At 35.8% G+C, this 15,602-nt stretch overlaps 1 protein-coding gene across 4 annotated transcripts in view; it reads right to left on the reverse strand.

Moving 5' to 3' along the window:
• The window catches only part of LOC150083211 (dual specificity mitogen-activated protein kinase kinase 4-like), a 516,656-nt gene that overhangs the window by 55,302 nt on the left and 445,752 nt on the right, over window positions 1-15,602 (reverse strand). For all 4 annotated transcript variants that reach the window (XM_090377917.1, XM_090377916.1, XM_090377915.1 and 1 more), the window contains one exon: window positions 7,612-7,739. In XM_090377917.1, the coding sequence (XP_090234043.1) occupies window positions 7,612-7,739 (128 nt within the window). The remainder of the gene's footprint in view (window positions 1-7,611; window positions 7,740-15,602) is intronic.

Below are 15,602 nucleotides of genomic sequence, written 5' to 3' on the forward strand. Positions count from 1 at the left end.
TAGCCATAATTATTAGAGCATCTTTGGATTCAGAGGAAGTCCCTGCAGATTCCAGATGTGAGAATGGCACCTAGAAGGTACTGATATTGTAGTGGCACTTGGCTTTATTTTGGTTGAGTTTCTAAGAGCTCAATAAACAGGGTGCAATTGGAATGAAGAATTCTCTTGGTGTAATAGTCGTATCAGTTTGCAGTCCAATGAAATGCTTCCCTGCAACTTTTTCAGCATATGTAGACATTACTATTTATTGGCTTAACGGCTTTTCTTACCGCCCCCAAAATAAAGCCAAGTGGCACTTGGCTTTATTTTGGTTGAGTTTCTAAGAGCTCAATAAACAGGGTGCAATTGGAATGAAGAATTCTCTTGGTGTAATAGTCGTATCAGTTTGCAGTCCAATGAAATGCTTCTCTGCAACTTTTTCAGCATATGTAGACATTACTATTTATTGGCTTAACGGCTTTCCTTGCCCCCCCCCCCTTGTTCTTGATGCATACAGGTTTTGTTGGTGAACATTCCATAATTTTGTCAATGAGAACATGCAAGGATAACATGACAGGCCATTTGCAAGTGTTTGTATTTTTGTCTTGATATGTATGGCCTTATGGGGCAGTGCAGCTATGATGGAAGCTACGATACTCAGCTGTGTTGTTGTTGTTTTGGTTTTTAAGAGCATTAGCAACTAAGGCCATATTGCTCCGGGAATATGTGGTGGTCATTCCGACCTTTCCGCACCCTCCGTATTTGGTGGTTACAGGCTCAAATCCCAGTCTAATCTAGAAGCGTGTGCTCCGCACTGCTGCTCCTGCCACATAGCTATGGAGGTGCCTACTCAGCTGTGATGGAATTTGTAGATGCTGGCGAGTTGAAAGTAAAGATGAGTGAGCACTGAATTCCAATCCCTATGCATGAATATTCTCTTAATAGGAATATTCATGCAATAGGGATTCATCCAATGGCACTCCTTTGAAATAGATTTCTCCATCTGATATTTCTACAAGATCCCACTTGGAGATCACACAACATGATGAATTCAGTGTTTTACATATGGTAACTGTAATTGGTATTACCCTGATAGAGGAGGCTCAAAGAAGCTGTTTTGAATGCTTATCTTTTTTCATTTTTATTAAAATGTCACCAGAACATAACTGCTTTACCAATTACAGAGAGAGCCTGCCAAGCCTTCTAACATCTTCTGCATAAAGAAAGTTGGCACCTTTGGTATGGACTTTTTACTATTGGGGTAGATTATCAGGAGTGTTGTGTAGGTCCTGATATCTCCTCTGTTCTGCGTCTTTTTGCTGCTGTAGTAGCATTACTATGCACGTCATTGTTGTCTGGTAGGGACTACGTTGGGATCCCAGAGGAAAAGTTTACGTTATTAGTAGCCATTTTGAAAGAATACCAGGTTTTGTGTTATCAACTTTATGCTGTGAAAACTATAGAACATCTTTCAAAAAATAACTAGGGTATGAAGTAAATATTTTTTGACTCAGTGGGAGGGGGAAAACTTCATGCTGTGAAAACTACAGAACATCTTTCAAAAATAACTAGGGTGTGAGGTAAATATTTTTTGACTCAGTGGGAGAGGAAAAATAAGTAAGCTGAAACTTTACACAAATACAGAATTGGCACTTTAAATATCATGCCATATTTCAAGCAAAATTCAAATAATTTCAAAAATGGTGGCAGGGCACTTGACAGCTTCTCATATCCAATTTTTATATAAAATTATAAGAAAATCACTTCAGAAACTACTGTAATAAAACTTTGACTGTATTCTTTCATGTGTCCAAGTCTGTGACTCCAAATGTCTTTGCCATCTACATTGACTTTACCAGCACTTTGGTCATCTTCTGTGGCCCAGTTTGTTTGCTTGATTGCGCCAAGCATATTGTCCAGTCTCTTTATATAATTTAACTAAAAAGCTAATTTGAAGACTGATCTGTTGCTGTTCTCTCAGGCCTGTCATTCAGGGTTGTCCACAAGGTTAAATGTTAGGTCCAGTCATCTGTAATCGTGTCCTGGATGAGTGGCTCCTTGGGATTGCTCATAAGATGTCTAACTGGTTTACACCAATGATCTCATGCTGCCTGTAAAAGGATATATTCAATCCTCAGTTGAATCTGATGAAAATGCTATTATGACTGATTTATTTCAATGGTGTAACAATCAAGAAGTTGCCTGATCCTTCCTGACCTCCAGTGAACTTTCAAATAAGTCTGTCTTTGGTGGCCTTTCATAAATTTCTTGGTATGATCATTGACTCCAAACTCAATTTTATTAAACACCTGGGATGTCTTCGTGAAAAAAATCAAAAATTATACATCGACAATAATCCAAATTTCCAAACAATCTTGGGGTGTCAATTGCCACTCTCTACACACTCATGTAAAAAGTTGTATTCACTCCCATTTGTACCTATGGTGCTAGCACCTGGTTTTGGCATGCCTGTAAAGTTAGTATGCAGAATAAGCTATCTTCCATCCAGCAGACTGTGTTTATGGTGATGTGTCAGGCCTGCAAATATGTATCAATTCTACCCTGCAGGTCCTGAACGATTGTTTGCCCCTTGATCTACTGCTTATATTCTGTGGTATTAGTTTTTATATAAGACATGGGACTTCAACTGAATTTTTGTGTTTTACAGCTAACACTGCCATTGATCCCAAAGTTAAAAAAAGTCATGTTGATGGGGTTGTTCTTTTTGCATTTGTGGAAAATAATTCTTGCTGGATTACTCCAAACTCATATACAGGTAACCTTTATATAACTCGGTAGTTAGGTTCCTATAAAATGTCATGTTGTGCAAAACCAAAAGCTAACAAAAATGCACTATTTTGTTAACAAAATGTTAAATGTTTTTAGTGTAAAATTTGGAAGTTTAGAATTTATTTTGCGCTATCATACTCTGAACTGATTTGGTTTATCTCCGATGCCATTTCTGCCAAATCCACCTCATCAGCCTCTTTTTTCTACCAATAATTTTTGAACGTCTTCAGTAATCATCTTTTTTTTAGAAGCATCGGTGACTAAGGCCATGTTACTCTGTGTATATTGTCTATAAATTGCATTTGTCCTGAGGTCGATTTTCTGTTTGCTGGACAAAAAACTCGAGTTTCTGGGAAAAAAAACATGCTACCCTCGCCTTAGCCTGACTAACTCAGCCACGTTGTGAAAAAGATCTATAAAAATTCCTCATATCATCGACGGGATTCCAACTCAGGTCTTTTCCACCCAGTATGGGGAGGAGGGCGATTCTATCAACTGTGCTACCCGTGAGGGCTTCAGTAGTCATCAAAACCACCCCTCCTACCGACGTAGCAAGTTCTACTCACACCGATTCCATTTTCAGCCGGTTCAACCATATTTCCTGAATTTACTGACTGGCCATATAATTTTCCACATGCATTCAACGTTGACGGTTTTACTTCTTTCAGTGATAAAGCTATGATTCTGATACAGTCCACAATTGAGAAATGTTTCCATGCCTTCCATTACTTCAATAGATTTGGAATCAATTTTTTCCAAAACCTATTGTAACGATTTTCTGATGTAATGAGATTTAAAGGTGGATATAATGCCTTGATCTAATGGCTGAATGAAAGAGGTTGTATTAACTTAGGACAACTGTGGTGGTGGTAGGAACATAACTTAAAATCTTTTGGATGGCCTTAGGTGCTATCCAATAGTAATAAAACTTTGAAATCTAGATTTTTCCACAAGTTCAATAGTATGGAACATAACACGAGGATTTCCCAACAAAATAAAATACAAGGATTTCTCAATAATTTTTTTTTGACTAGCGAGTCAAAAGCAGGGATTCAAAAACAGTGGAAATGTTGAAAAATTGCATCCAACATAATAGCAGGGTTTTCCCCACACAAAGGCTCAAAAATATCCTATTATGGAGGGTTTATCGAAATTTCTAACTGTGTTATATAAGTATCACGTTGTGCAACGATTGCGCAATTTATCATTTGTGCTAGAGCAAAATCTTGTTGTAGAAGTACAGTGTTATACAGGGGTTGCCTGCAAGTTATTTCTCATTTCTGGCCTTTTACAGAGATCTGTAATCATCACTATATACCAAGGCAGAGTTGAATTAGACATGAATGGTCTTGGCGCATTATAGTCTAATGCGCCAATAAAATACCAACCAACAGGGCTGGGCCGTTATCCCCACCCTCCTTCTGTGACCTTAGATGGGCATCAATTTGCAGCCATCAGCTCTGCTATATTATGCTTTGTTTGGATATTTTTCTATGTATGGTGCTTTCCTCTCCTTCGCTTACCATGCCTCAGTACCATTTTGCAAACTAATTATGCGGAATCTGACTTATTCTCAGTGCTCCCCACTCCGTTTAGAAATAGCCCAAAATTGTGCCTGTCCAGTACTTGGGCCCAAATTATCCTTTCTTCGTGTCCCTCTAAACTGTACAGGTGGCTCCCTCCCTGCTTACCTGGATATTTTTGGAGCACTGAAATTCTATAAAACTTCAACCATAATGTCTGATGGTGATATTAAGTCCTGGGATTCCAAACTTTTTGATGCTTCCCAGCTGATCTGAGCTCGAAGAATTTGTTTCCCAAATATCTAATCGAATTACTGCTGCTCTATGCACAGCAAGATCATCAATACATGGAACAAGGCGGAGACCGTAATGCTTAACTTCCACGTCGACAGTGAGCAATTCAAAACTCAAATAGATCTCCTTATGGATGAGTGGACGAAAAGTCAAATGCTACTACACCCTCGCTTTTTCGCCGAGAATCAGGCCAGCTGGGAAAATGATCCCATCAGCCACTATTCCCAACACACCTCAGAATGTGGTTATTATTAGGGCCTAGGAGGATACAACTGTGGAAACTAGCAAGGAAGTCAAAGAGGCTGTCACCAATAAACTCAAGGCTCAAATGTAATCACTGCAGATCAAAAGTATATGCAAAACAAGTAACTCTGGAATATTTCAAAGACAAAATCAGTAACTAGGGAGGAGCCCAGCATATCCTCAACAGTTCGGAAGTCTCAAACATTGGATTTAAAGGACCTTCCACTTGTCTTTTACATTGAAAAGACGCTAACTGCTGACGATCTCCTAGAAGAATTATACCAGCATAACCTCAAAGAGCATCTCACACATAAGCATCTCCTACACATTGATTTAAAGGACCTTCCACTTGTCTTTTACATCGAAAAGACCCTAACTGCTGACGATCTCCTAGAAGAATTATACCAGCATAACCTCAAAGAGCATCTCACACATAAGCATCTCCTACACAACATCATACCAAAGTATACTTTAAAGATCAAATCTGGATTCTCCTGCAACTGGATCCTGGAACTTTCTTGCAAAGTCTGGAATATCCTCAAAACTCAGGATAAATTTAATTGGGGTGGAGCAGCCACAGATTTATGGAGCACTTTCAAGTCCCAAAGTGCTTTAAGTGCTTAAAATTCGCAAAGCACCACGCTTGAGCTTGACTACATTTTCATTCTAACAAACAGTAAAATAAAGTTACAAATGGCTAGAATTTTAAATTAATATACTGACAATGCAAAAACAAAATGCATTGATATAACTCAATATAGAGTAGAGATAGGCGTATGAGGATGCAAAACAAATTAAAACTGGTGTATAGTTAAGTGTGGTAAAACTGGTGTAGTAAAGCTAAATATGTGCCACTGTGATAACACAGTATACTGATAAATATTGATAATATCATATTAGATTTAAATATTAAGAAAATATCAATATTAGCTTTCAAGAAAATTAAATCTATAAATAAACAGGAAAAAAACTTTTAACGAAAGATAGAAAATTTCCTAAATTCAAGCTGGATAATGATCAGAAAATCATTATAAAAAATTGAGTTCTACTGCAGCAGTTATGTCACTTATTATGACATTCTCCTCATTATTACCAAAATTCTCTTAGAAAAATGTAATTTCTCTTATTTCATCCAGTTTATATCATTATTTTAAAATTTATATTTTTAAATTACATATGATATAATCAAGTAATGATGTAACAAGATTAAATACTATTATACCACGCATAAGAACTGCTGCAAATAAATAATGTGCTAGACGGGTGCTAACTGTAACCAAATAAAAGCTAAATAAAATAAAAAAAAATATTAAAGTTAACAAATAAGGGCATGCACTCACCCAAGGATGTACAGCTGAACTAAATTCTACAAAGCTAAGGTGCAACTGCTGCCTCAAGTGATGCAAGAACCCAACTCCCACCCCAATGGGTGAATACAGATGTCTACTGGAAAAAAAGAAAATAACATGTAAGGAAGTTTGTGGGTTCATAGTGGCCACTTCATCATGGAGGCATCAGCCACTGTGAAAATTTCCGAATATTTGCAGTTCTCTGCTAAATTGACAAAATGACCATGGACTTTCTAATGACAGTAATAATGATATATTCAACATAAAACAAGTCTCAAACATGGTTAAACGAATAATGATTTCCAACTAAAGTACAAAACCAAAATGTATATTTCGATGTCAATCAGAGCCAATAAACATGCCTAACCAAAGTGAAAATAAGCAACATGAAATCTACTAACTAATCAAAAAGTAAGCAATTAAAAAGGCTCAACTAAAGTATAAACATGAATGGAGGTTAGGAAAGTGAATGGAGTTAGCAGGAGAATGTAAAAAAAAAAAAAAAAAACCAAAAAGGCTGTGTATAGTCTGTATCAAGGTTCACTAAAATGCAAATTAAACATGTGCAATCAACAAATAATGTAACAAACCACTGCATAAGAATTGCTACAAACAAACTGGAGTAGCCACATAGGCAAAAAAAAAAAAAATAACCAACAACCTCCACTACATAATGAAAATTCTAATCAACAATAAGCAAGAATCACCAGGGAAGTGCAGCGATGATATGGAATCTTGCAATGGTAAGGCACAACTGCTGCCTGAAATGAACTAAGGAATCCCACTAGCAACCAACCTAATGAATGCAGACCTACTAAGAAAGAAAAATAACACCAAAGAAGTAGGTTTCATGGAACCAGAGTGACTACTTCAATCAAGGAGTTGTCAAACTCTTGAAAATCCCCAAGCACATTTCTTCGTAACTTTCTAAATTGGAAACAACAATGGATGCCCTTTTTCCCAGGAATTGTTGATTGTTGCCATTTACAGCAATTCTTATATCTGGTATTAAAAGTTCAATTTTGTTCATTTTAAAATAAAATAAAGGAAATTGTTATTGAAATAAAAGCTATTCCAAATACATTTCTTCATAGCTTTCTAAATTGGGGAAACAACAATGGATGTCTCTTCTCAGAGAGTACTGATTTGTTTCCATTTACACAATTCTTACATGTGGTAAAAGAGTGTTTAATTTTGTTATATCATTATATTACGTTAAAAATAAAGAGAATCCATCTAAAAAATGTATTTTAAAAACATAAGCATTCAACTAACTTAAAAAATGTATTTTAAAAACGTAAGCATTCAACTAACTTAAGAGATGTTTGAAAATATTTCCAACACCACAGTTAGTGATTTTTGTATCATGCAATGAAATTCTTGACAAAACTTTTAATCATTGACAACATACACACCACAATATATAAACTTACTGCCATGTATGGTCTGCAACCTGCATCTCTAGTTTTGGCTATTGAATCAACCAATTGGCCACTAATTCCAAAATCACAGAGTTTAATATTACCCCGACGATCAAGTAAAATGTTACTTGGTTTAACATCTATTCAAAGAAGGCATCAAGTAAGAGAACCAAAATACATATCACATTAATATAAATAAAATTATCATGAACTAGTTCATAAAGAAAATAACACTGAAATTCAATAAGCTAAAAAAGGTTCATTATAATTAAAATAAAAATTTTATTCTGATTATATGTTGTTTAATTTTATAAAAATTTTTTTATTTCTGTCCAGAGCAAAAATGAGCTGTCTCACAGCTCCTTTCTCTGAAGAAAAAAGAATGTTTTTTACATGTTTCTTGATGAAAACTAATAAATTACAAAGCATAAATTTAAGTAAAGTCTGCATTTCCTTATAAGCTGTGTAATCACCACCAATTTTAACATCAATATAGTTAAGAAAAGTGTAAAGTTCTCTAATAGATTCAACACGAATAATAATTTTATTAATCTTTTTTTATTAAATGCATATGGTGATACTATATTAAAGTGAAACAAGATATTCAAAATTTTCACACTTGACCTTGGAGGTCCCCCCAAGTTTATGCCTGTTCAGTCTTCCCTAAATAACAATGGATGCAACATGTGAGGAACAGAATGCTGCTCTCAAATTTTGTTTCTGCCTCAAGAAAATATCAGCTGAAGCATATGAAATGTCAGAGGCGGCAGCGAATGGCAAATCTATGCTTCCATATAGCACAGCTCACAGGTGATTTAGAATGCTCAGCAGTCCTGGAGCTCCAACTACTGCTGTCAACCGCAGAAACCATAAATTCTGTTTCTGTAATCATGAGAGAAAATCATCGAATAACATTATGGCAACTGGCAGAGTTGCGAATATCAGCAGGAAGCACGCACGGTATTCTATATAACCATTTGCAAATGAAACATGTTTGGGCATGCTGAGTTCGAAGACTAAACATACCTGAGCAAACAGCAAGTTCACATGTCAGTGTTTATCCCCCCATCCTGCAGTTTTAAGATCAGAAAACGAGTCCCCGTTTTTAAAACAGCAGCAAGTGGGAATAAACACCCTAAGCATGTCAACTCAGGAGGACAGGGGTGGGGAAAGCAGTGAGCGACACCTGCCAATCACTGCCTTCTTCCTGACTTTTAGTCGAAGTACAGGTACCTAAGATCTGGAGCTCCACTGTAGTTTTTAACATAAGTGTATATTTAAAATTACAATTAAGTAGTCTAAAAATGTTATCTCCAAAAATAATGATGAAATATGATATACAATACAGGTAGTTCTCGACTTTGAGTTAATTCATTCCTAGTGCACTCATAAAGAAGGAATATATTTCTCATAGACATAATGTTAAAAATAGGGGTTACGTTATCAACAATGATTGATTTATCCAAAGAATGAAAACGTAGCCTGTAAAATCAAGCAAATTATAATAACAGAGAAATTATTTATGACTTACAAATGTTAAAGAATGTTTATTCTTCATCATCATCGACTAAATGCACGCTCGTTGATCACTCATTATTGGTTCTGCACTCATTGGTTTGTTGCACAAGGAGTCATCTTCAGAAATGCTTCTAGAGGCATTTATTTCCAAGATAATCTTCTCTTTTCTTAATAAATTTCAAGCATGCATAAGCATTTTTTAACGTAACGCATAAATTGCAACTAACACGATATGCGTGGAGCAACAAGTTTACAAAGCTTGAAAAAAAAAAAAAAAAAAAAGGAACGAAGAGACGGTTCTGAAAATTTATTTATGTTTTTTATACGATTGAAGATTTCAGTAAAGGGCAAACACATTTCACCATAATAACGTAAAAAACGACACAATTCCAGCTATCGGTATTTTCACAAATGCAATAACATCCAGTTTACTACCCATTTATAATTGCTTGCAGTAACAGAAAAGCCCAATAAACTGGAAAGTGCAAATTATTTTTAGTTTTATGGCAGTGACTTCCAGAAATGTGCTTTAGAAAAATATCAGAGCCGTTCAAAATGGGTTCTTATAACACGTGATAACAATGAAAGCATAGTGCATTTAATGATTTAATGAAAAAAAATGAATTATTTTTGGTAACTGTTACAATTTACGCTATAAAAACGGCCTTTTAGGGAGTTATTTAGTGAAAATTTGAACTTCCGAGGTCGTGGAATGAATTATCAAAAAACAATGTGTTACTGGGTTCATATTACAATATTATCACAATACGATGGTAATGGATTAATATCATAAAGCAGAGTATACTATATTGTATAGCTATACATGTGTTTTGAAATGCAGTATTTATGAATGCTTAACATTTATTTTTTGCAATTAATGTTCATATTTTCGATTTTATTGATACTTGGGGGGAAGGGGGGGGAATGTAAACCCGGAAACTCGTAAAGCAATGATGAAATATGAAAAATAGCCCCCCCCATTAAGGGACTATTTTTCATATTTCATCATTTTTTGAGATTTTACATAAGTGTGCAAATTATGTGAAGTTCTCTTTTATTTGACAATGTCAAAACATTCATCTATTTATTTCATATTAATACATGTTCAGAACATGTATTAATGGATATTTTATCAAAGTCCAAGGCAAGGCAATGTCAGTCACTAGTGATTGTAGTTTTTTTATTTATTTTATTTAAATAAATTACTACTTTATAGCTATTTTTACAGTTTTCTTAACTGTATATAGTAAATTAATAATACAACTGCTTTATTGAGAAAAAAAATCGCTTCAAGTGTTCCAAATTAACAAGAGCATTTATTTTTAAACATAATACAATAAAATAAAATTTACTGCATTCTAAAAAAGCTTACTCAAAAGATTTCTTCCTAGAAATTTGGCACCTCTTGCCTGTTCTTAACTTTTTGAGGTCAGACATGTACATAACTTCAATTAACCGATGACATGCATGTCTGTCAATTGTGATCTCTATGGTTTTTTTTTTTTTTTTTTTTTATTGGAAGTGAAAAAAAGCTGTTCACACAAATATGCACTGCCCAAAATCGCATACATTTCACAATCCAATTGAATCATCTTTGGGAATGATTCTGCCAGCAAACAGGAATAAAATATTAAAACCAAAAATGATGAAATGTAAAAAATCTCACTGAACTTTTCTTCTAGAAATGAATTGCATTACAACGAACTCCATTTGTGGATCTGCTTTTTTGATATTGAAATTAAATGGTTCATTGAACACGAAAAATTCCATTTTGCAAATTTTGAAATCTAAGTTGAGTAATTTCTCAATCATATTATGAGTAACAGTTGAAATCTGGGACAATTCATGCAAACTTAATGATTTGCAAGTTTCAAAATCAACTAAGATATCACAATAAGATATTATGCTATCATATGCTGATAGAATAAAATGTTTCAAATAAAATATGAGCTTTGGGAAATTTATGTTAGTTTTTTTCTTTTTTGGTAATGGTGAGTTACTGGTCAATATTACTTCTCCTGCATAGTGAGCAGAATGAATGCATTGTACCATCCTCAACCTGCTTCTGATTGGTTCCATTGCATATCTTCAGAACGCTAAGTCAGCTTCATGTGTATTTGTTTGGTGTGGTATTGGTCACTGCCTTGATCACGTTGGTCACTTCTGCTTCATCTGCCCCCTTTTTTTTGATCATTTAAGTATATAGTTTTTTTTAGAAAAGAAATGCAAAAACAAGTGTTTGATTATTACTCACTGCCCAAAGCAAGAGAAGCAACACTGATCAATATGGCCTGCATCACAACTGAAAAATAATAGGAAGCTGAGGTGCTCAGAGTCAAACAAATCATAAATGAACAAAGAATAAATGCTACAGTTAAGTACACACTAACCTTACTTTTAATCTTTAATATTCTTACTTATTTAGCTTAATTACTATGCATTATTACACACCATTGAATTCTCCCCTGGTGTGAAAGAAAAAAAAAATATATATATAAAATGTATATAACCTAACAGAAAATATATAAAAAAAAGGGTAAAAAATCATTATAAAATGTAAGAAAAAAAGTATAAAAATAGAATGCAAGTAGAGTGAGAATGCAAATTATGAATGAAGTGAATGCGGGCAGATGGCCTATGCCCCATCAGGTTCTCAGTCTAAGCAAGCGGAAGTATCCTGTCAGCATTGAGCCCGGTCAAACTATTTAAGGCCTTACACACCTCAATCATATCACCTCGTAGGTGCCTAGTCTTAAGGTGTTGCAACTTGCAGACCTTTCTTCGTAAGCGTATCCCCTTTATTCCTCTCACCAATCTTCTTGCTCTTCTCTGTTCTCATTCTAACAACTCTACATCCTTCCTAAAATGAGGCCACAGAGCTGTACGCAGTACTCAAGGTGTGGCCTGACAATTCCCTTTTACAAAGGGATAATAACCTCCTTGTCTTTGCTAGCAAAATTCCTATACATCATTGACAAAACTCCATGACTTGCTCTGGCAGCCTGTCTGCACTGATCACAGAACTTCATATCTGACTGCACAATTACCCCCGGGTTGTTTTCACTCTCCACCCCCCTAAGTGTAGTACCACACAATTGGTACGTTTCGCTTGGGTTATTCTACCCATTTGCAATACTTTGCATTTGTCAATATTAAACTTCAGTTGCCACTTGTCAGCACATCTGCATAACTTTTCTAGCTCCTGTTGCAGTAGCATACTATTTTTACTGTCATTAATAAACCTGCCAACCTTTGTATCATCTGCAAACTTGGACATTAAGCCTGATATACCTTCATTGATATCACTGATAAATACAAAAAACAATAATGGACCCTGGGGGAATCCTCTAATAACATTAGTCCATGAAACCTCAGGGTCCTGAGCTGGATATCAACATTCTTCTTTTTCTTGATGATTCCATTCTACTTCTGACACTCTCTCTCTCTCTCTCTCTCTCTCTCTCTCTCTCTCTCTCTCTCTCTCTCTCTCAGGGTAACTCGGGGAATTTTTTTTTTTTTTTTTTTTTGTCTGGTGCATCATAAGCCTCAGGCTTCCTTGCACCATATGGCCAATAATAATAATAATAAGAACAGTGTCCATTTATTACCATCTCTGCCACCTCCCACTCAACCATCCCTTTATCCATTGCAGCAACTTGCCCTTAATGCCATACTGTCCAATATTTTCAGCAGTCTTCCATGTTCAACAGTATCAAAATCTTTCCTGAAATCCAATTATATGATATTAAAATTATTTTCTGAATCCAGTTCCTTTGTAACCACATTGTAGTATCCAATCAAATTTGTCAGACGAGACTTCCCCTTAACAAACCCATGCTGTGTCCGAACTATTACTGCAGTCCTGTCTAGGTGATCCCGTATCACCTCTTTAATCAGTGACTCCATTATTTTTCCTGGAACAGAAGTTAAACTAACAGATCTATAATTAGTTGTGTCACTCTTTGCACCTCCTTTGTGAATATCTCCAGTCCATGGGGACCCTCTCTAACTCTAGACATGCTCCCTTAATTATGGCTAAGGGATTGCTTACTTCCCTTGTGCCTCCTTCGATATAACTGGATAGATTCCATCTTCCCCAGGTGCCTTTTTTATGTTTAACTTCAATAATTTCTCCTGCACTTTTCTCTCAGTTCTTACAAAATCACTTAGCTCCCTTTTATAGTTTGATAAACTTTTGGCATTCTCCTCCTTGAATAACTTCTCATGTGTGAATGTAGAGGCAAAATACTCATTCAGTTTATCAGCTATTTGAGCAGCATCGTCAATAGTTGAACCATCTATGTTAAGAGGACCAATCTGATTCATCCTTTCCTTCTGGAATTTACATAAGCAAAGAACTGTGTGCCGGTTTTTTTTGCATCCTTTGCCAAAGATTTCTTGTAATCTGCTTTTGCTTGCCTAACCTCCTTTGTGACTTCATTACAGGCTAGCTTATATCTGCATGTAGGCTTCTGTGTCGCCTGATAATTTATATGCATCCCATGCATATTTATTTTCTGCCAGGAGTCTCATTAATTCATCCGACATCCATTTAGGCCTGAATTGAACAGTATTTCTTAGTTGGTATGAAAAGTATAGTAGCTTTGAAAATTAAGTCCCTGAATGCCTCCTATTTAGAATTCACCATTGGTAACATCATCAGTTGATCCAAATGTATAGAATTTAAAAACTGTCTGAGACAACTGTAGTCACCTTTACGAAAATAAAAACCCTTCCCTTTACCCTTGATGGTAGTTATTATTTCTCATTCTATTTCTCTGCACAACTGTTGATTGTACTCATCAGAGTCATTAGGTCTAAAACATACTCCTACTCTCCTTTTCCCTTTCCCAGTGTTTATGTCATACCAAACAGACTCCAAATAGCACTGTGTACCTATGTCAACTGGATGTACTTTCTTAGATTTTATGTTTCTCAATCAACAGCATAACCCCTCCTCTCTTTCTACCCTGCCTTCCTTTCTGTACAGATTGTACTCCCAAAATTCTAATTCTGCACTGCTTATATCTGTGTGACACCATGTCTCTGATATCCCAACAATATGCCATTGATGTCTTGATCAGCACTTCAAATTCATCAAATTTATTTACTATATTTCTAGCATTGGTGTATATGCACCTGTTCTTACTCTTAGTTACTCTAATACAGCCATGTATTTACTGGTTCCATGATGACTGCCAACAACTTGCTCTCTAGGCTGTTGCTCATTACAATAGAAGCAGTGCAAGAATCATTTCCGCCTTTGCCTGTTAATCTTTTAGTCCATGAAACTTGTAGTTTTCCGCCCACCTAACACTGCCTCGATAGTATCAGCAAATGTTCTTGCACCCTTTCTATTTAAGTGTATCCCATCCCTGTAGAAGCAAACTCTTCTGTTGGCAAGCACAGACCATGCTGAAAAAAAATTCTACCCCGTGAGCCTTGCACAATCTCTCCAGGACCGAACTGATTGACAAGGCACTCATCATGTACTCTCTCCTATCATGTCTGGGCAGAATTTCCAACACTTTCAAATTTAACCCTAAATCACTACTTTTTTTCAGCATTGACCTGTAGTTAAGTAAATTTGCAGATCTCTTACTTTTAAGGTCATTAGTGCCAACGTTTAGAACAATATCATCTCTTGTGCCCTTAAAAGATGATATCTGCCCTACATCAACTTTTGCCACTGGCAGACATACCCCAGTCCTGTTCCACCCATCCTTTTTGCATAATATATTCCCCATCTCCCTGACAATAGAGTGACCAACTACTTCCTGTGGGACCAGTGCATTCTGCCTTGGCGATTGTCACTGTGTTGGTTGATGCACAGGAGTGAGCTCGGGCGTTGAGAGCTTGATGGACCCCTCATATTAATTTCTTCGAGGGTATCTATTCTGCACCTCAAACTCTTATAGACACCCATCAGAATGCTGAGTTGGCACCTAATTTCTTCAGTCTCTGCAACTTACACATATAGAGACATCCTCCTTGGCTAGATCATGTCCTGTTCTAGACAGGTCTGCAAAAAATCCACACTTTGCAAATTTTTTTAGACTGATGCATTGGAGAATCGTCCCCTTTGATTCTCTCCCGAGTCACAGCACTCTGGCTATTCTGTGATTGTTGCTTTGCTGCTCTAGCCTAGTTCATGATTCCGTTTAAGTATAATCTAATTAACAAGGAAATTTAATAAGATTAATAAATTTTACTTATTAATTGATAATACTATACTAATCTGAGTGATTTCTACCACAGTGCTATGTATTTCGCTATTTAGTTTTAAGTTAACCTTAAGATTTCGGTATCATAAAACAATTGCGGCAAGTTTTGAATGGTAAGATCTATGGACACTAAGTATTAACTTCCAAAATCGCTATCTAAATTCAAATAAACCAAGGAGCTCAACTGGGACCATAATGCTACTTACAGAAAATAATTTAGTATAACCAATATCTGAGGATGTGGATAATTTCTTTGAACAC

Source organism: Mastigoproctus giganteus, chromosome 7 (assembly GCF_048544385.1).
Source record: "Mastigoproctus giganteus isolate SK-2022 chromosome 7, ASM4854438v1, whole genome shotgun sequence".
NCBI lineage: Eukaryota > Metazoa > Arthropoda > Arachnida > Uropygi > Thelyphonidae > Mastigoproctus > Mastigoproctus giganteus.